Source organism: Micromonas commoda, chromosome 4 (genome assembly GCF_000090985.2).
Source record: "Micromonas commoda chromosome 4, complete sequence".
Lineage (NCBI taxonomy): Eukaryota > Viridiplantae > Chlorophyta > Mamiellophyceae > Mamiellales > Mamiellaceae > Micromonas > Micromonas commoda.
Genome location: NC_013041.1, coordinates 918061 through 937612, shown reverse-complemented (window position 1 = coordinate 937612; position 19552 = coordinate 918061). Strand labels below are relative to the sequence as shown.

At 63.3% G+C, this 19552-nt stretch overlaps 9 protein-coding genes across 9 annotated transcripts; 5 read left to right on the top strand and 4 right to left on the bottom strand.

Moving 5' to 3' along the window:
- Nucleotides 1-507: 507 nt before the first annotated feature.
- MICPUN_80976 (predicted protein) lies at nt 508-4500 on the bottom strand (the record flags this gene model as incomplete). The annotated part of the gene is made up of 4 exons (XM_002501371.1): nt 508-705; nt 784-1679; nt 2391-3058; nt 3152-4500. Coding segments are annotated over 4 exons (3111 nt in total), but the record flags the coding sequence as incomplete, so codon positions are not given.
- Nucleotides 4501-4916: 416 nt separating this feature from the next.
- On the top strand, nt 4917-7185 carry MICPUN_57935 (predicted protein; the record flags this gene model as incomplete). The annotated part of the gene is made up of 1 exon (XM_002501761.1): nt 4917-7185. One exon carries the CDS (start codon nt 4917-4919, stop codon nt 7116-7118), a length of 2202 nt encoding a protein of 733 aa, XP_002501807.1. The 3' UTR covers nt 7119-7185.
- A 78-nt stretch (nt 7186-7263) lies between these two features.
- MICPUN_57934 (predicted protein) lies at nt 7264-8346 on the top strand (the record flags this gene model as incomplete). The annotated part of the gene is made up of 1 exon (XM_002501760.1): nt 7264-8346. One exon carries the CDS (start codon nt 7264-7266, stop codon nt 8344-8346), a length of 1083 nt encoding a protein of 360 aa, XP_002501806.1.
- Nucleotides 8347-8425: 79 nt separating this feature from the next.
- Nucleotides 8426-9094, bottom strand: MICPUN_57933 (predicted protein; the record flags this gene model as incomplete). Its single annotated transcript, XM_002501370.1, has 1 exon — nt 8426-9094. The coding sequence occupies one exon, from the start codon at nt 9092-9094 to the stop codon at nt 8429-8431; it is 666 nt and encodes a 221-aa protein (XP_002501416.1). The 3' UTR covers nt 8426-8428.
- Nucleotides 9095-9299: 205 nt separating this feature from the next.
- On the bottom strand, nt 9300-11508 carry MICPUN_57931 (predicted protein; the record flags this gene model as incomplete). The annotated part of the gene is made up of 3 exons (XM_002501369.1): nt 9300-9370; nt 9446-10445; nt 10810-11508. 2 exons carry the CDS (start codon nt 11506-11508, stop codon nt 10128-10130), a joined length of 1017 nt encoding a protein of 338 aa, XP_002501415.1. The 3' UTR covers nt 9300-9370; nt 9446-10127.
- Nucleotides 11509-11958: 450 nt separating this feature from the next.
- Nucleotides 11959-14414, top strand: MICPUN_100095 (predicted protein; the record flags this gene model as incomplete). Its single annotated transcript, XM_002501759.1, has 2 exons — nt 11959-14191; nt 14401-14414. The coding sequence occupies 2 exons, from the start codon at nt 11959-11961 to the stop codon at nt 14412-14414; spliced, it is 2247 nt and encodes a 748-aa protein (XP_002501805.1).
- A 101-nt stretch (nt 14415-14515) lies between these two features.
- On the bottom strand, nt 14516-15679 carry MICPUN_105453 (metallopeptidase; the record flags this gene model as incomplete). Its single annotated transcript, XM_002501368.1, has 1 exon — nt 14516-15679. The coding sequence occupies one exon, from the start codon at nt 15677-15679 to the stop codon at nt 14516-14518; it is 1164 nt and encodes a 387-aa protein (XP_002501414.1).
- Nucleotides 15680-15801: 122 nt separating this feature from the next.
- On the top strand, nt 15802-16748 carry MICPUN_57928 (DnaJ domain protein; the record flags this gene model as incomplete). Its single annotated transcript, XM_002501758.1, has 1 exon — nt 15802-16748. The coding sequence occupies one exon, from the start codon at nt 15802-15804 to the stop codon at nt 16699-16701; it is 900 nt and encodes a 299-aa protein (XP_002501804.1). The 3' UTR covers nt 16702-16748.
- Nucleotides 16749-16818: 70 nt separating this feature from the next.
- MICPUN_57927 (MraW methylase/RNA recognition motif protein) lies at nt 16819-19533 on the top strand (the record flags this gene model as incomplete). Its single annotated transcript, XM_002501757.1, has 3 exons — nt 16819-18063; nt 18297-18851; nt 19099-19533. 3 exons carry the CDS (start codon nt 16819-16821, stop codon nt 19531-19533), a joined length of 2235 nt encoding a protein of 744 aa, XP_002501803.1.
- Nucleotides 19534-19552: the final 19 nt, after the last annotated feature.

Genomic DNA, 19552 nt, shown 5'->3' with positions numbered 1-19552 from the left:
ATCGCTGTCGCTGTCGCTGCCCTTCTTCTTGGACTTGTCTTTTTTCTTGTCCTTCTTCGCGGGCGTCTTGACTACGGCGTCGGGCTTTTTCTTCGGGCTCGGGTTGGATCGCTCCCACTCCGACTGGGAGGCGTACGACCCGGACCCGTCGCCCTCGTTTTTGCCGAGGTTCATCGTCAGCTCGCGCCTGGAGATTTCGCTGTACGCACCCGGCGTCTTCCTCCTGAACTTCCACAGGTACGTCTCGAAGCTGTTCAGCGTCAGGTACGTTTCCCCGCCCTCCGCCTTTTCGGCGATGTCTCCCGGTCCGCGTACGATGCCCGCGTTGTCGTTTTGGATGGGGAACTGTTGCAGCACAGGGAGCACAGCTCCCTGAGCCAGCGCACTCGGCGGCTCGACGGCACCGGCGGGGTAGTCCTTCGAGCGTCTCGACGCGTTTTTAGTTCCGGACACTTCCGCCTCCTTCCGTCTGAGCTCCTCGTTGGCGATGCCGAACTCCCTGATGACGTTCTGCTTGAACGGGTCGAGGCCGATGCCGGTGGAGAGGAGAATCTCGATCCTGAACCTGTTCGGGTCCTCCGCCGGAACGTCGAAGCACTCGTACATGCGGAACACGATGTGCGTGAGATAGTCCAGGTCACCGATGCCGCCCAATGTCTCCAGCCTGTGCGATACGAGGCTCGGCGGGTTCGTCTTGGTGAACGCCTCGCTGACGTTTGCCTTGACCGGGCTGGCGTTGGCCGAGGGCGTGTCCTCGCCCGTCACCCTCGGATCCTGCATAACCTCCAGGTTACAGTACTTGAGCACGTTGAGCAGCGAGTGGATGTGAGATTCTGAGGTGAAGTACAGGCGGGTTCGCACGTGGCGATGGGGCGAGTGCACGCCAACCGTGTTGGCGTAGCGGTGGTTCAGGCGCGTCGTGCTCAGCTCCGTCTCCTCCTCCTCCTTGATGGCCTTCTCGTCCTCGTCCTCCTCCTCCTCCTCGTTATCGAGGGTGTCACCATTGGAAGGATCGCCGCTGGGATCCCTGCGCAGGGACGACTCACCCTTCTCCGCGTCTGTCGTCTCGCCGTCCGTGGTCTTGCCGCCGCTGTTGTTGTATGACTCGGGCTTGCCGATGTTGAACGACTCCTGCCTGGTGGTGAACATGTCCTGCAGCAGCTTGACCAGGAGCGAGTGCGCAATAGTCCCGCCAATCCTCAGCTTACTGTGCGCGTGCGTGCCGTACTCGTTGGGCACGACGCCCTCGGCGAGTCGTTTTGAGATGCGGTAGAGCTCCTCCAGTCCGTCGAGTAAGAGGTGCGAGTTGTGGATGGCGTCGTACTTTGCGGCATCGTACACATCCGGCACCTTGGATATGTCGTATCTCCCCTTTCTCGGGTGGTAGATGTCCTGCTCGAGCTTCTTCCACCGCGCGTGCATGAGGAGGAAAGACTCGCCGCCCGCGGGCACGGATCCGTCCTTCAGTTCGGCGAGGCCGCCCTTGGGCATGGACCCGCGCGGGGCGGTCGCGGCGAGGGTGTCCACCCAGGTGGTGGTGGTCGGCGAGCCCATGTGCGTCGGGACGTTGGTGCGGAAGCACTTCTCCCGGAGTTGTCGGGTCAAACCCTGGATGAGGTCGATCATCAGGCGGAGGAGCTTGAGGGGCTCCTCGGGAACGCCAGGCGGACGCCGAGATACTGAGCCCTCCACCGAACCCACAGCGTTTCCTGATGACAGCCTGCCCGCGATGGTCATAGTGGAGTCATCCTGACCCTCCAGAACCCTCCACGCCGCTGGGGGCGGCGACGGGTGAGAAACATCGCCATCCGCTTCCTCCGCGGCCGCATCCTGGCTGGACTGCCGGGAGGTGAAGTCCGGGTCGTCGATGGACATCCTTCCCAGCATCTGCTCGGGGTTATCCTCGGAAGTTCGCGGCGGCGGGACGCCTTCGCCGTCGGTTTCGGAGAGCGCAAAATTTGCCATCCGCATGTCCTCAGATTGTCCCCGGTTGTGCTTGGACTTGGGCGACTCCGGCACGTACTCGCGATCCCGCATGTTTGCCTTGAGCTTCTCGTCGTCGGACGACTTAGCCTTGAGCTTCTCGTCGTCGGATCCGCACTTGCCGAGGGTGTTGAGCATGGCGTTCCTGAAGGACGACATCGCAGACATCGCGGAAGACGCGATGCTGCGCCGCGCAGCCTTGAGGGACCTGGCTCGATCAGCCGCCATTAGCGCGTAGCTGTTCGTAGTCTTCTCCGGTGACGACCCCCTCGGCGACCTGGGCGAGGTCGGGGCATCGATGGAGCTTCGCTTGGATTCGTTCGACCCACCCCTCGGGTCAGGCATGCGGATAGGCGAAGCGACCCTCGTGGCGGAGTTGCGGCGAAGATACCCAATTGGCCCCGCACGTTCAAAGTCGTCGTAGGTGGCTGTGTCACTCGTGGAGTACTCCTTGTTTTTGTTCTTCCCTTTGACGTGTCCATCGGTCATGATGTTGTAGAGCTTCTGCTTGGCGTGCAGGATGTCTTCCTCAACCTCGTGCGTGACAAAGTCGAGGAGCTTGGCGTCCTTGTTCACCAGCGACGCGAGGATGGGCGTGAGCTGGTTGTTCTCTGTCTCAAGATCCAGAAGACCCTTGATGAACGCCGCGGCTGTGATCTGCACGCGACCTTCGTCGGACGAATAGATCTTAAGATCGTGGCGATAGGTACTGTGCAGGCGGAGGAGGCCGTCGCTGTTTGGATCGCCACCTGGGTACATCCGCATGCGAAAGTCGCGACCGAGAAATTCAGCCTGGTTCTTCCCGAGGTGGGTGAGGACGCCTCCAAACTTGAGAATCAGGAGCGCCTGCGTCACCCGCTCCGTAGGACCCTCCTTGCCGTCTTTCGTGGGCTTGCGTTGATCCTCCGGGATCTCTTCCCACGCCAGAGGCTTGAGCTGCGCCTTGCGGTTGATGCCGCTGAAGTGCCCGCCCTCCTGCAGGATGCTCACCACCTGCTTCCACTGCTCAACCTCCTCTTCCCACTCCTCCTTGCTGCCACAGGAGGATCTCGGCTGCGCGAGCGGGGGTGAATCGCTCCCGTCGCCTTCAGAAAGAGCGTTCTCGCTTCCCTGCGCGTGAATGCTGTCCGGAAAGAAAGTCCTGCCCTCCTTCAGGCAGGCGGAATACAGCACGCGGGAGATGTTGAGGAGCTCCTGCAGCCTCGCCGGCGTCTTCAGCTTGGCCTGCTTCCTCGGCCTGTCCCCGGTGCACTTCTTCAGCAGCTGCAGCAACGGCTCGTGCTTCACCCGCATCTTCATCTTTTGCTTGGGAGTGCGGTCGCCGTGCCTGATCACCGCGAGTACGGCGCGAAGTTCCTCCTTTGGCGGCTCCGGCTGCCCCTTCTTCCCCTTCTTCTTCTGCTCCGCGGGTGACTCATCCGGCTGCTGCTGCATCGCCTCCGCGTTGGGGTCGTCCTCGGTGGTCGTCTGGTCCGCAGCTTCGGTGGCTTCCATCGTGGCCTTGTGTTCGGGGGCGACGGCCTGCAGGATGATCGCCCGGAGGCACACGCTCGCGTCGTCAAAGTACTTGGTCGAGTTCTTGACAAACGACCACCCGTTGACGTCGCACACGTAGGACCGGCCCTTCGTTCGCAGCAGATCGAACCCGCAAACCGTCTGACCGAACGCGAGGCACACCCGCCGCGCGATCTCTTTTTCGTCCGGGGTGAGGAGCACGGGGAATCGCTCCTCCTTACCGTTCTCGTCCCTCTGCACCCGCCCGTCCACAACCGGCGACTTTCTCGCCTCGGCGTGCGCGTAGTTGGGACCCACGGTGTACACCTTGACGTCGGTGCCGCCCGTGCTCATGAAATCCTCGTAAATGAAGGAGGTGTCCCTGCGCACGGGGGTGTAGGGCTTGCTGCTGTCCGGGGCGGGCGGGGGATAGTACCTGGACGCCTGGTTGCCAACCTTCCGGAAGAGCGCCTTGTACCCGCCGCCGACAGTGTGCGGGTAGTAGATGCAGATGTTGTGATTCTCGGCGTCGGCGGGTTTCTCCACGAAGGGCTTGTCGATGCGCTTGCCGTCCAGCTCGACGTAGTCCTCGTGCTCCTCGAACCCGGGCGCCTCGAAGTCCCTGGACCAGTCGGGCATCACGCCCGGCTTGACCTCCTCGTTGCGGTTGATCACGATGTGATTCGGCACGGGTATGTCGTTCTCTGCGAGGGTTCGGTACACCTTCCGCCGGTCCAACAGATCCCACTGCTTGTCCAGGTCGTTCACCACGAAGGGTTTGCGAAGCTGGGCGTACGCCTGAACCTTGGCGAGCGGGAATCGGTCGGAGAAGAACGAGATCAGCGCGTCCACCTTGGGCCACTGCTCGATGGGCTGGTTCAGGATGCAGTCGTCGCCGAAGGTTATAATCTCAAACTCGGGAAAGTCCTCGAGGCGGTTCAGGATCTCGAGCATCGCCTTGGACTTGGCCTTCTTGTCCATGGCGCACACCCCCACCGTCACCTTGCGATACCTGAGCGGCATATTGGAAACCAGTTGAGATCCAAAACCCGCGCCCCAGGCGCGCGGTCAGATGTCCCACGTGGCAGTGGCGCGCAATATTCCTTTCCGCGGCACTCTCGTCTGCTCGTTTCACGCGTCTGCGAATTTTTGGCGGGCCGGGTCGCGCTGTGGCCGTTAAAAGTTGACTGGTTTCGGAAGGATCTTCGTTGTTGCTTGTTTGACTCGTCGTTTCACGAGTCGAATCCGCCCGTTCAAAAAATGAGCTAACGAAAACAACGACAGATACGAGCTCGACGGCGGGACGGCGGCAGAGCGACCGCCGCGCGCTGAGCACGGCGACGCCCCTCGACCCGTCTTCGCGTCCGCGCGCAGTACAAAGCCGCCAACCTCCGCTCTGCGGTCCACCCCGATACATCTCGAGCGGCGTTAAACCCCCGATGGCTGTGTCCTCGTCAGACATGGCGGCCCCGGATGGCAACAACGTCGATGCCGCCCCCGCGCGACCCGTTGACGGCGCCTTGGGACTCACCGCCATGCGAGCGCTCGCGAAGTTCAAGACCGGCGCGAGCGCCGAGTCACGCGAGAGCAAGCGGTCCGTCGGAGCCCAGCTCCGGGCAGAGCTCCCGCCTGGTCACCTCCCTGACAAGGAGCCAGTCTCGATGGCCAAACGGCTCTCGCGCGCAATGGCCAAGGATGGCATGACCGCGGGAGACCGCAAGCGCAGGGCCGAGCGCCTCGCGGAGTTGCAGGCCGACATCGACGCCCAATCGGAAGCTGAGGACCGAGCCGCGCGCGAGGCTCAGGAGGCGAAAACCAAGGCGGTCGCCGCCGAGCTCGAGGACTTGAGGGCGCAGGTCGCCGCGCTGACTGCCGCCAAACAGCGCGAGGCTGAAGCTAAGGCTGCGGCGGAGGCGAGGGCCGCCCAAGAGGCTTCCAGGGCGGAAGCAGAGGCCAGGGCTGCACAGGAAGCCGCGCGAGCCGAGATGGAAGCCAGGGCTGCCGAGGAGGCTGCCAGGGCGGAGGCTGTCGCTCGGGCCAGTGCCGCGGCGGAGGCAAAGCTCCGAGCAGAGGCGGAGGCCGTTGCCAGGCTCAGGGTCGAGGTCGAGGCTAAGATCAGAGCCGAGGCTGAAGCTAAAGGCCGGGCCGAGGCTGAGGCCAGGGCCGCCGCCGAGGCCAGGGCCGCCGCGGCGGCTGCGAGGACCGAGGCTGAAGCTTTGGCCAAGGCGGAGGCTGCTGCTGAGAAAGCCAGGGCAGAGGCTGCCGCTGAGAAAGCCAGGGCGGAGGCTGCCGCGGAAGCGCTCAGGGCGGAGGTCGCCGCCAGGGCTGCAGCCGAGGCCAAGGCTGCCGAACAGGCCAAAGCTGCCGAACAGGCCAAAGCTGCCGAACTGGCCAGGGCTGCCGAACTGGCCAGGGCTGCCGAACTGGCCAAGGCTGCCGAACTGGCCAAGGCTGCCGAGGAGGAGGCTGCTCGAGATGCTGCGAACGCCGAGGCGGAAGTCGAGGTCGACGAGACACCGCCAACGCCCCCTCAGGAGTCTCCCCCACCCTCACCCGCGCAGAATAAGGATGCGAATGAGGAAGATTTGTCAGACGACGACGACGAACTTCCCCTGCACGCGGCGCTGGAGCACGGCGCTAGGTACGAACTCATAGTCCGCATCCTCCAGGCTGACCCCGAGGGCGCCTCCATCTTCGACGCGAGGGGCGAGCTGCCCCTGCACGTGGCGCTGCGCAGGAACGCGCCAGCCGAGGTGATCGAATCCCTCCTCGACTTCCACCCCGTCGCCATCACGACGAACGCGCCCGACGGGAGGGAACCGATGCGGATGGCGCTCGACTACGCCGACCGCGACGACGAGACGGCGGTGGTGGCGGTGCTGAACAGGACGCTGAGGGAGGTTGGCGGCGTCTCTCACGTCCACGCCGTCGAGGAGGTCGCCGTCGAGGAGGTCGCCGTCGATCCGCCCCTGGTTGGTGACGGGGCGAATCGGGACGAGACCGAGGAGAAGGTTGACGGGTCCGTGAAGGTCGCCGCCGCGTCACCGGATCCAGTCGGGTTCCGAACGCCGCCCTCGAGCAGGTGCCTGCGGGAGAGTTTCGACTCTGCCATGCGTAGCGGCAAGGCCAAGGAGTCGGCCGACGCCACGGAGGACGATGGGAAGATGAAGCAGAAGAAGCAGAAGAAGCGATTCGGCAAGAGGTTCCTGGCGGGCGTTGGCAAGGGCCTCCGCGAGTTGGCGGTCGCGTCGTCGGCGGTGGTCGTCGGCGCGGCGCTGACCAAGCTCGCCACTCGGGAGATGAGGAAACCGCGCGTCGTCAGGAAATGGACCGGTGCGCTCTTCGCGGCGAAGGGTGGCGGCGGGAAGGATGAGGCGGACGCGACTCCCGCGGACTTCGTAGAGGGGTGGAAGCCCTGGTTCCTCCAGACCATCGAGCCCTCTCGTTTCGACTACGACCTGGAGTACGTCGACGACGATGACGAGCTGTTTGAGGAGGAACCCTCCGGCCTTCTCATACCCGTGTACGAATACGAAGAGGAGAACGATTACGGGTACGGGTACGAGGAGGAGTACGTATACGAGGAGGAGACGCCCTCTGGCCTTCTCATACCGGTTCATGTTGGCGACGACTACTACTGAAGGACGACAACTTTTTGCACTGCTTCCGACTGATTCTTGAGTGCTGTAATACAAAACGTACGAACGAGTCTCGCGGCACAGGGCGCGCGCACGGCGTCGCTGTCATCGGTCGAGTGAGCTCATCGGGCCGAACTTCTGTTTGGCGATGGCGCTCACGGTGGAGTTGCTCAGGGCGCGAATCCCTTTCATCGCTTCGGCGGTCTTTCTCGTATTCGCGCTGAGCGAGCATTTGCGATTCACATCGGTCACCTCGGTCACCTCGGTCACGGAGAAACTAAAGACCGAACGCTGCCAAGCCCCTCTGCTCACCTCGGTCGTGGACTATGACCTCGACTCCGCGTCGCAGGAGACATTACGTATGCTGGATAACTACTTCACAACGCTGCGTGCGCACTCGAAGATCGAGTTTGTGGCCCTGGCTTCGTCGGAGGAACGGTGCGAGCGGGTGAAGCAACGGTGGGGGGAGGCCTGCAGAGTATTCCACCTCGGTGAGTACCGATGGACGAAGCAGCTCATCGGTCGAGAGATTCTCGCGATGCTTCGTGAGAGCCGCCGCCCGGTGGTGCTCGTCGATACGGATATGAGAGTGGGGTTGGACCCGGAGCCTCTGCTCGCCAAGCTCTCGTGTGATTTTGGGGTGGACTTTGCTGGCGGCGGCGAGGCGAAGTGGAACATCAACACCGGCTTTCTGTTCTTCGCGCCTACGCCCGTCGCCGAGTCGATCGCCACTTGCGTCGTGGACTGGATCGACCTGGTCCGATCGGACGTCGACGGCGCTTTCAAGAAGTACGTCCTTGATACCGTGCCCGAGGACGCGAGGATCGAGGGGAAATCAGACGTCAGACGCGCGGATGCGACGGCGATGTCGTTTGAGCAGGACGTCGTCAAGGACTGCGCCCGTAACGCCGTGACTAACGAGACAGAGATGCGGTTCAGCGTACATATCGCACGGAAGCGCGTCGCGGGGACTGCGGATTTCGCAGAAGACGTACACCTGGACGTGCCGCCTCCTGGCGGAGGGATAGGATGGTACGACGGGAGCAAATGTAATCCTGTCGTGAGGGCAGCCGGCGAGATTAGGTGTGCGACAACACACGACAAGCAAGGGATGCTGGCTGTGGTCAGACTTCCCATATACCACAGTCAAATGGCGATGCGGGCGGACGAGCATGCAGCGTTTCGTCACTGTATTGGGAAAGAGCCGGCGTGTCTTTACGAAGGGAATTGACTTTTTGCTTTTAGGTTAGACTGTTAGACGTCAACACTTAGCCTCAGCCCAAGCTGCAACACTAATAATTCTATCGCTATCACTAACTCCCGCGTTGCATGCTAGCTGCCGACGGCGGGGTAAACGTCAACGCGCTACCTACCCACTCGCTTGACTCCCAACACCCGTCGTGAGGTGACATGTGTGGCGACCTCGCTTCTGCTCTGGACAAGAGTATATCGCCAGCGGGCATCCTCGGCCTCTTGTACCGGACGTCACGGACGAGCTTCGTCTCCACGCCGTACACAGCCCGCCATCTAGATGCACGCGCCGATATCGCCTTCTCGACTCTGTTCGCACCGCGTTCGATCAGTTTATCACTGAGGCTGGGAGACGACAGGTGGAGCAAGTAGCACATTGAGAACGGGGCAAGCACAAAGGTGAATATGCACGCGCCAGCGCAACAGAGGCCAATCGGAGGAGCCGCGTTCGCCAACCCCGATTTGGCGTCCTCGAGCATCGCTCCGTACTCGTGCTGATCGATTCCCAACGCTCTCAGCGACTCAGGCACCTGCGCTGTCCTTCGAACCGACGTTTCCTCGAGCCGTTCTGGCCCAAAAGGGTAGAGATCCCTCGATGACCAGCAGCATCCCCGTAGGCACGAGGAGTACGCGGTCATCCCTCTAGCCTCGAAAGGCAGCGAGACCGCCCCAGTGGCAGCATCGCGCCCCTCGGGAGGAATGAACTGCGGAGGATTGACTTCATTCATCCGCGTCGTCGAGCACTAGTGCCACGAAAGAGGACCTGACTGTGACTAAGAGTAACTGAATCTGCTCAGAGAGCGTGGCGTCCACGTCCAGTCAGCCGAGATATTTTCGGTCCCGCACCCTGCGAGATCGCACTGCACCCAGCACCAATAACGCACCAAAAAACATGCCTTTCGAACTCAAGCCCATCGAATCCGAGTCTCTCTTCATCGAGTGCTTCGAACATGGCGTTTCCGGCCTCGGCGAATGGTCCGAAATGGTCGACGGAATGCTCTCCGCGGTGCGCATCTGCCCCCCCTTTTCCCCCCCAGAATTCAACATTCGACATGCTGATCGTCACCATCATCACTTGCAGGAAACTCCCCCTCCCCACGTTCCTCTTGTCAAAAAGTTCATTTTCGGCGCTGCTGGCAAAATCAGTACCCTGAGCGCCGTCCACATGTACGAGTCCAGGGAGAATATGGAGGCAGTGAAAGCCTTGTTCAGCCCGGACGGGGAATTCGGGAAAATGTTCGCATCCAACCCGGTTATCACGACCGAGCCCACTTCGAACACCCTCGACGTCAGGCTGATCGTCAACCCCGAAGGAGGCGACGAGGAGGGTAAGGTGCTTGGAATCTATGCCCACGGCGTCCCCGACTTCGAGGAGTGGCTCAAGCTCTTCGGAGAGTCCCAGTCTGACGAGTTCCTCAAAGACTTTGGCATCGTCAAATCGTACGCCGGCAACATGACGGATGACAGCTCTTGGAAGAAGGCCGACGTCGTCATGCCCATGGTCATCCACGTCTTCAAGGATTACAACTCGAAGGCAAAGTTTGACACGATCTTCGACCCCACTTTCGGCATGTTTAAGGACATCGCCAACGCTGGAGGCGTCCTGCCCCCGTTCTTCGAACAGCAGCTGGGTTCGGTCCCAGGTAAGGGCGAAGGCGCCTGGATCATGAGGCCAGCCACCCAAGCTGCGTAAGGGAATTCAGCTCCCATCACGATTGCGAAAGTTAGCTATGATATGATGTACTCACATGGCAGATAACGTCACGACCCGCGTCGCATCAAGTATAAAAGGATCCCGCCCGCGACGGCCACGTTGAGACTCTCCATCTCCCCCGGCATGGGAATCGCGACGGGCTCGCACGTGCGAAGCGCGACGTCCGACAGGCCCTGCCCTTCGCTCCCTAGGACTAGGCAGAGACCCTTCGACCCGGTCGCCGCCGTGTCAGCCGCCGTCGCGTCAGCCGTGGGCTCGGCGCAAAACCTCTGAAGCCCGTCGCGCCGGGTGACCTCCTCCAGCTCCTCCCACGTCAAACGGGCCATCGGCATCCTGAAAACGCCCCCACGTGCGGCCCTAAGTGCCTGGTAACATGGTGGATGACGTGCGGTGTGCGGTGCGGTCAGTTCACCGGAGACGAAACCTCCGCGGATTACGGAGAGCCGACGGGAAAAATTGAGCGCGTGGACATGTCTTCTTCGGCCAACGGGATGGCGTCACGAGCGGCGCCGAAGCGCGCTCAGCGACAGACTCAGAAGGTTTGGTATCGCACGTGAGATGAACGTAGAGGACTGATGAGGCTATCGGACGCCGAGGCGTCCAGCCAAACAGCGTGACAAATCGTGCGGCGGCGGCGGCGGCGGCGGGCGAGGAAACCGTTCGGCGCGGCGGGAGCGGCGGCGGAGCCTGCGCGAGAGAAGATTACCCTGGGGGGTGCGAGTTTCTCACCTTGTCGTTGTACGGATCGCACGTCCCCGGCAGCAGCGCCACCGCGTCCCATCCCAGCGCGAGCGCCGTGCGCACCAGCGTGCCGAGGTTTCCCGGGTCCTGGATCCCGTCGAGCGCGAGCAGCCTCGTGATTCGACCCGCTCCCTCGAGCGCGGCGACGCCGACGACGGGCGGCATGGACAGCTCAGCCACCGCGTCCACCCTGTCCACCGACTGGAGCCCGGCAGCCTTCTTGAGGACGTGCTCGGGGGCGCGGACGATTCTACTCGCGGTGACGCCGGCCGGCACGCACGCGTCGTCCGCGAGGAAGAGCACCCGGGCGCTTCCGACCGCGTCGCCCCCGCCTCCCCCGCAAACCTCCGAGAGGATGCCCGAGCCGGCGACGACGATGGAGCCGCACTCCTCGCGGTAGCCGCGGTTGCGCACGAGCTTGGCGAAGTGCTTCACCGTCGCGTTGTCGGTGCTCGTGATGCGCTCCTCGTATCCTGCGGCGGACGTTGCCAGGTGTCGCGCGCCGCGGCTCCACGGGTGGTGCCGCCGAGGTTGTTGAGGATTTATCCGATGAAACCCTCGGTCGTGGTAACGAAGGGTGCCCCCGCTCGACACCGGGCGCGTAGCCCGCGATGCGACAGGTCGCCCCGCGGCGCTCGCGCCGATCGCGTGACGCACCAGCGCGCGAAAGCACTGCGAGGTCGCCATCGCCATCCGTTATGCGCGCCCGAATCATCGTAGTGTTGGCGACGGCACTTTTCCCACTGCGGAGTCCTGCAGAGGCGTGCGGCGCGCCTCCGGTTTCTTTTGCGATTTCTCCCCTTTTGGATTCCCCACTTTGGAGTCCCCACAGTTTGGAGACCACTGCCTGACGCGCGGGGTCCGGCCTGGGACCTCGTTGTAGCCGAGCTCTTGACGTTAACATGTCGCAGGGTGCCAACTGGCAGGAGGATGAGCGACGACTCGAGAGGCTTTCTCAGGTGCGCCCCCATTTTATCCGCGTAAAACGTCGGACTGCCCAATTTGCCGCGATTCCCTACCCGAACCCAGCCGCTCACCCGCTAAACCTCGCCCCACCCCCGTTCGTAATCACCGCAGGCTGGCTCGTCGCTGGAGAAGTTCTACGTCGAGAACCAAGACTTGGTCGGCGCACTCGACATGAGCACCGCCAAGAGGGATGCGCTCGAGCCCCTGAACCACGCCACCGGACGATTCACGAAGGCTGGAGAGAGCGAGATCGACCGGCGCACCACCGCGGTCATGGCGCACGCGCAGCTCAAAGGCGCGCTCGAGACGTTGTGTCCCGCCCCGGACGCGCTCAAGGATGAGATGGACGTCATCGATCCCAAGAGGTTGGCGGACCTGGGCATGACCCCCGAGCACGCCATCGGGCTCTACCGCGCCCTCTACAAGTACTCGCAGAAGTGCGTCGAGTCGCACGACAGGGTTCGAGCCGCGATGGCGCCCGTGGGTCCCGAGGCCAAGCAGGACGTCCTGGACGGCGTGTGGTCCATATTCACCACCACCTGGGAGTCCGCCGCGGGAGCCGCGTTCCCGTCCAAAATCGCCGACGCCACCAAAGCGTTGGACAGCGTCGATCGGCTCGCCGCCGCGCTCGCCCAGCTCCAGACGGAGTGCGCCGACCGAATGAAAGAGACGGAGCAGGCCAAGGCCGAGTCCGCGGAGCGGATGGAGGAGATCGTCGTACTGCGCCCGTTCCCGGGCAAGTACGAGGAGTGCGTCAAACGCGCGGAGGTCGCCGAGACCGAGCGCGACGATCTCAGGTCGCGGGTCGAGGCGCTCGAGCAGAAGCTGGCCGCCGCCGAGGCGGAGATTCCCAAGGGTTGGGAGGCTGAGAAGGCCGCCGTCGCCGCGGGAGAGGCCAGGGCGAGCGAGCTCACGGCAGCCGCGAAAGCCGCCGCCGAGACGGCGGCGGCTAACGTCGACAAGCTCAAGAAGGACCACGCGGACGAGGTGCAGGAGCTGATGGACCAGCTGTGGAAGGCGCGAAACGAAGCCGGCGCCGCCATCGAGGCTGAGAAGGACATGCGCGCCATCACGGGCACCCTCAAGGCCGACATCGCGTTCCACCGGGAGTCCAAGGCTGGCGCCACGGAGAAGATGGTAAAGGCGATCGAGCGCGCGGAGGCTGCGGAGGGTGAGATGCAGAGGCTCCAGGGCATCGCCGATCGAGCCACCGCCGCGTGCGACGAGGCTGAGCGCAGGGCGGATGCGAGCGATAAATTTGCGGCCAAAGAATCCGCCCGCGCCGCCAACACCACCGCGCGACTGGTCATCACCGTCTCGCAGCTCCTGCGCGCGAAGAAGCGAATCGCCGCGCTGGAGAGCACCAGCGAGAAGCAGGCTCTCTCGCAGGCGCTCAGCCGCGCGGAGTCTGCCGAGGAGGAGAGGGACCAGATGAAGCTCCGCGCCGACGCGACGGATGAAAAGTCCAAGGAGCAGAAGGAGCGAATCAACGAGCTCGAGACGCAGGTCATCCAAGCCCAGACGGCGCAAAAGGCGGCCGAGACGAAGCAGGCTGAGCTGCAGGCGTCCAACGACGAGCTCGCGGAGGCCAAGACCAAGCTCGAGGAGGAGCTGGCGACGGCACGGCAGGAGAAGGCTGACGCGATTCAGGCTCTGGAGGACTACAAGAAGGAGTTCCTCGTTGAGCAGAAGGCGAGACTCAAGGCTGAGAAGAACATGCGCGAGATGCGCGACGAGAACCGCCGGATCATCTCCGAGGTTGGCGACGGGGATATGGAGAAGCTCGTGACTAAAGTGGACAGCGTCGGCGCCAAGGCCAAGGAGGGACTCGAGAAGCAGGACAAGAACTGGGAGGGTATCAACGCGTTCGCCGGCGAGTTTGTCGACGAGCAGAGCACCAAAATGGACGCCGTCAAGAAGGAGTTCAAGGTTTGGTCCGATGAAATCTCTGAACTGACGGACAAGTGCGCCAAGAAGACGAAGGAGGCTGTTGATGAGCTCATCGCGACGAGGAAGAAGATGAGAAAGCTGCAGCAGCAGCTGAAGGAGACCAAGGAGGAACTCGGCAACGTCAAAACGGAGCTCGCCACCGCCAACAGGGAGCTCAAGGAGGCCAAAAAGGACCTGGCGGAGACCAAATCCGACCTGGAGACCGCCACCGGTCGCGTCACCGCCCTGGAGGAGCAGCTCGCGTTCGCCAGCAACGAGCTCGAGGCGACCAAATCGACGCTCGTCGACATCGAGGCGCAGCTCAAGAAGGAGCGTTCGGAGCGGCTGGCGCTCCAGTTTCAGAACCAGGCGCAGAAGGCTCTTGCGGAAAAGAGGCAGAAGAAGCTGGAGGACGCGGAGAGGGACCTGGAAGAGGCGCAGGAGGAGTTGGAGAGCGCGAAGAAGGCCGCGTCCGGTGCGAATGCGTCCGCTGCCGTGGCCAAGATGAAGGTGGGCCTGCTGAAGGAAAAGCTCGAGAAGAAGCTGGACGCGGCAGCCGAGGAGGGAGGCGAGGGAGCTGAGGGGGCTCGCGCCGGCGGGGGAGGAGTCGACCCGACCAAGCCGTTCCTCGATCCGGCTAAAATTTTGTCGGGGACCCCGGAGGAATTGATGCCGTACCAGCAGAAGCTGGCGGATGAATACGTTGAAGCCTCGCTCGCGCTCAAGGCGGCCGGTGCAACCGCTAAGCCACAGTAGTAAACTAAGTGTTATTAAATTGAACACGTCGCTGAGAGCTGTGCTAAGCGTCCTGATCCGTGGAGCAGGGCGGTGGTAACTTGAACGGTCCGGCACCGCACGCGCCGCACAGGCACGCCATTCCCGCGTCCGCCCTGTCCAGCGCGTCCCGAGCCATCGTTTCCATCTCTCGCTCAGCCGCGTCCGCCGCCCTCGCGGCTGCGGCTGCGGCTGCGGCTTCAGCCGGCGACAGGTTCGCCCGTACCCAACCACCTCCGCCCAGCGCCTGACCGCTTGACGCACGCGTCGCAGCCATCGCCTCATCCTCGGACCACGTCTCCTCGTCGGACTCGTCCGCCGTGCCTCCAAGTTTCTGCGCGCCCGCCCCGTTACGCTTCCAGTCGAACTCCCTGCACTCGACGTTCAGCTGCGAGCACAGCCTCTTGAAGTTGATGTCGTGGGGACCGTGAACGTTGTGTGTGAGCTCGTGCAAAAGGGTTTCGCGTATCCGGGCGTAGACCCTGAATCCCCGCATATCGTCCGTCCGCAGGCGTAGGTGGATCTCCTGCCCCATGTTGACGTTGTAACCCAGCACGCACGACTCGCTCACGCCAACCTTGCCCTCCGGCGGCATCTCGGCCAGCAGAGGCACCGTCCATTTGTGCTTGGCCATGACCCCGAGGATGCCCGGATCCGCCGCGAGCCTGTGGAGCAGCTTGAGCGCGGCGGACGCTGGTGGATTGACGAACTCCGGCACAGGAAGCGCGCGGTACTCGAGGAACGTGTAAGGGTGAGTGGCGGTTGACGGAGGACCGACGTCGCTTGACCTACCTCCGCCCGCGGTCCTCGAGACGTGTCCCCTCCGCCTTCGACGGTTTCTTAGATCTTCCTGCACGAAGCCCCGGACGCGATGGTCCACCTGCGCGGCTGCATCGAGAGCGGCGACTTCTGAAGCAGCCGAGCCCATCAGCATATATGGCTTGATGCTGTCGCAAAGTCCGGGGACGGCGTTCACCGCCAACGCGGCGTCCTCCGCCCTCGAGGGCGTCAGCGTGCCACCCTTCAAGAACTTGGCCAGCTTTAGGCCAAGGACCTTCTGCGTCGCGACGCTCGCACCGGTGGCTCTCTCCAACTCGATCCCAAGGTCTGCCACCGAGGCATCTGCGGGCACGCGCACGACGTACTCCCGACCCCGGTGTGTCACGCGCACCGACAATTCGTCCGCCATGCGCGCTGCCTTCTGGCTTGAGATAACGCTATGCGAATGGTGATAGCACTATGGCAGTGCGTTTTCGTTCGGCGCTGACATCGCACAGGGTGCTGTACACAGTCTCGGGCGCCGAGGTAAAGATGGCGTCGGTCGTCACCGCGGGTTCCGGGTTCCTCCGCCCCGCAGTGGCGATGCGTCGATCCCGGGTCAAAGGCAGGAGCGCCGGGGACGACACCGGGTCCCCGCTCCAGGACCTGACGTCGCCCAGCCTCACGCCGTGGGAGGTTCTCGGCATCGACGTGGCGACAAATCAGGAGGTGAGCATCGCTGACGTGAGAAGGGCGTATCGAGCGAGGATGAAGGTCTACCACCCGGATGTGTACGCCGGAGATGCGACGGACAAGGAGGCGAACGCGCGGCGCGTCGTCGCCGCCTACGCCGCCGTGGCGAGGGAGAGTGGTCTCCTCGACAGTGGCGACTCCGCTCGGGCCGTCGACTGGGACGCAAACTCAAACTCGGAGGTGTTTCCGTGGGCCAGGGAGGACGCGGACCCGTTCGAAGAGCCGGAGGGACCCGCGCAGTCCGTGTTCGTGAACGAGTTCGCGTGCAGGGGCAGAGGCGCGTGCCCGGGGTACTGCTGCTGCGTGGAGAGGAACCCCGGAAGCTTCGCGTGGGCCGAGGACACAAACGCGGCGAGATTTAGAGTCGACGCCGAGACGTGGGGGGACCTGAACCGTCGCGCGATGTCGACCGGCGCGAGCGATGCGGTCAAAGAGGACGCCGACATCGCCGCGCACAGGCTGAACCTGGCGGTGGGACAGTGCCCCGAAGCCGCGATACACTGGGTCACGCCCAGGCAGAGGACGGTGCTGGAAGGTTTGGTTGCCGACGCGGTTGACGGGACGTCTGCGCCGAACGAGGCGGGCGCGAGAGTGTACGAGCTGCTGGCCAAGGCGAAGTGGGAGAACGGGCGCGCGGCGGCTCCGGCGGCGAGCAAGCGGCGCGCGAAGGCGTCCACGAGATGGGTCGACTGGTACTGAGAGTCGCGTAGCACGTAGCAACTGGAGTTTACATTTTTTTGGCTCTCACGCTGGTTCGTCTCCGAGCAGAGTGGTTTTGCGAGCTCTTCTCGTCATTCACATCCAGCGCGCGACAGGATGGGGGAGAAGCGACGCGCGGACGACGGTTCGGGCTCCGACAAGAAGCCCAAGTCCTCGAAGAAGGAGAAGAAGGAGAAGAAGGAGAAGAACGACCTCGACCCGGATGAGGCCGCCGCCAAGGCTGAGCGCAAGGCGGCGAAGAAGGCCAAGAGGGACGAAAGCGGCGGCGGCGGGGGCGGCGGTGAAGACGACGGCGAAGACGCCATCGAGACGGTCGAGGTGGAGTGCAAGGGGCAGACTGGGCGCATCATCGGTAAAGGTGGGTCCAAGATTCGTGAGATCGAGGACCTCACCGGCTGCATCCTGAGCATCGATCAGGCCAAGGGCATCTGCACCATCAGGGGCCCGACCGTCGCTCCCGCGGTGCAGGAGGTTAAAAACATCGTGCAGGAGGGACGAGAGCGCGACGAGCTCGCGCACGCCCCGGCGCCTCCCCGCGCGCGTTCCCAATCCCAAGGGTGGGACGACGCGGCCCACGACCGACGACCGTCCGAACCCGCGGGCGTGTCCACGCCGGACGAGCTCCCCTTTGGAAAGCCCCCGGCGGGCAGCGCGTCGAGAAACGACACCGGCCAGAACGATTGGCAGTGTCCGTGCGGATCGACCAACTTTGCGAGGAGGTCGAGCTGCTTCCGGTGCAGGGCTCCGAGGGTCGACGACGCCACTTGTAACCCCGCGGGTGGCAACGCGCCGGTCAGCGTCGGAAGATCTCACGAACGGACAACCGGCCCGGCGTCCGCGGCGAGAACGGAGGCGGGCGCCGCGGCGAGGGCGCCCGCGCAGGGATCAGACGCTAACGGGTACGAGGTGTTCGTCAAGTACCTGCCGCACACGAGCGAGGAGCACGAGGTTGCGGACTTCTTCTCGCAGTTTGGGGAGATCCTGGGCGGCGTCCGTCTCATCCGCAACCCCACCACGGGCCAGTGCAAGGGTGCCGGGTTTGTCACTTTCGCGCACGAGCACGCCAGGCAGGCTGCGCTGGCCAAGGACGGCATAAAGTTCGGGGGGCGTCACCTCAGCATCACGGTCGCCAAGACGGGGACGTTCGGCGTGAGGGCCACGGAGCAGGCTTTCGGCACGCACACCCCCGCCATGCTGCGGGAGACGATTGCGGCGCTGGTGAAACCCGATCCAAACGGGACGTACGTGGACGGCACCTTCGGACGGGGCGGTCACACGCGCGGTATACTCGCCGCGCTCGGCCCGAACGGTAGGTTGCACGCGTTCGATATGGACCCGGAGGTGAGCGCCCGTCGTGTCGTTCCCCTTTCTCCGCTCTTCTTCCCGCGCGGGTCCGAGATACGATGAGAAGAAAACCGAGGCCTAAGAAACCTCCAACGATTGCGTGCCAACGCATGAAGACATTACAATCACCCATAGAAATCGAGTATCTCCCCGCTCGAGACCCGAACGTTTTTACCCAAATGCAGCACCCACGCGTCGACGACTGACCCTTTGAGTTTCCCACCTCACAGGCTATTAAGGAGGCCAAGAAGCTCGAGGCGGAGGATTCCAGGTTCACCATCCACCACGCCCCGTTTGGCTGCATGGACACGGTGCTCAAACCCCTCGGCGTGACGTGCTCCGGGGTCTTTCTCGACCTCGGTATATCCTCCCCTCAGTTCGACGACGAGAGTAGGGGATTCAGGCCGGAGCAGGACGGACCCCTGGACCTCAGGTTCGACGTCACTCAGGGCGTACCCGCGTCTGAGTTTCTCGAGCGGGTGGACCGCGACGAGCTGGTCCGGATTTTGCACGAGTACGGCGAGACCGCGGACCCGGTCGCGGCGAGGAGGATCGCCGACGCGGTGTGCCTCGCCGTGGCGGAGGAAAGGCTTCCTTCGACGACCAAGGCTTTCGCGGCGCTCGTGGCTGCCGCCAAGGGTAAGGAATACCAGGCGATGCACCCGGCGAAGCTAACTTTCCAGGCGCTTCGCATTCACCTCAACCAGGAGTTTGACGAGATGCGGCGTGGTATGAGGGCCGCGGCGGAGGTGATGATTGACGGCGGTCGACTCGGTGTTCTGACGGTGAGTTGCTTTTTCCTCGTTCCGCGCCCGGTGTCCCAATTCTATGCCGTGCGAGTGATGATACCTTATGTCGTGAACCCCTCCGAACACACACAACCTCGGGGGCTAATAATGATCCCACACAAGACATGATAGGAAGAGACTGACGTACGGCTTTTTTGGGGCTTTTTCTCTCGTCGTGTCGATCCATCTACAGCTATCCAGACCTAACACACTGACCCGCTCCTCTTTGACTTCTCGTCCGCAGTGGAAGCACAGCGAATGCGCCATCCTTGTGGACTTTCACCGCCACTTTGAGGTTGTCCAACCGACGCAACCCCTGCTCAAGTGGATGCGATCGAACCACCCCGAGAAGGAGAACGCCCTACCCACCGTCTGGGGTCTCACCATGGACGACGCGCAGCGTCCGTCGGAGCGCGAGATGCGAGACAACTCTCGGTCGCGCAGCGCCATCCTCCACGTCCTCCGCAAGGTTGACGCCGGTCGCCGGCTGGCGGATGTGGAGCGCGCGGCGTATCCCCTCCTCGGCTGGGCGCCGCCCCCGGACGCGCCGAAGCCGCCCCCGGTGACGTTCAAGTACGAGGCGGCGACCGCGGGTCGCGACGAGCATCGCAAGGAGAAGAAGGAGAAGAAGGAGAAGAAGGAGAAGAAGGAGAAGAAGGAGAAGAAGGAGAAGAAGTGAGGGGGACCCGAGGGGTTGC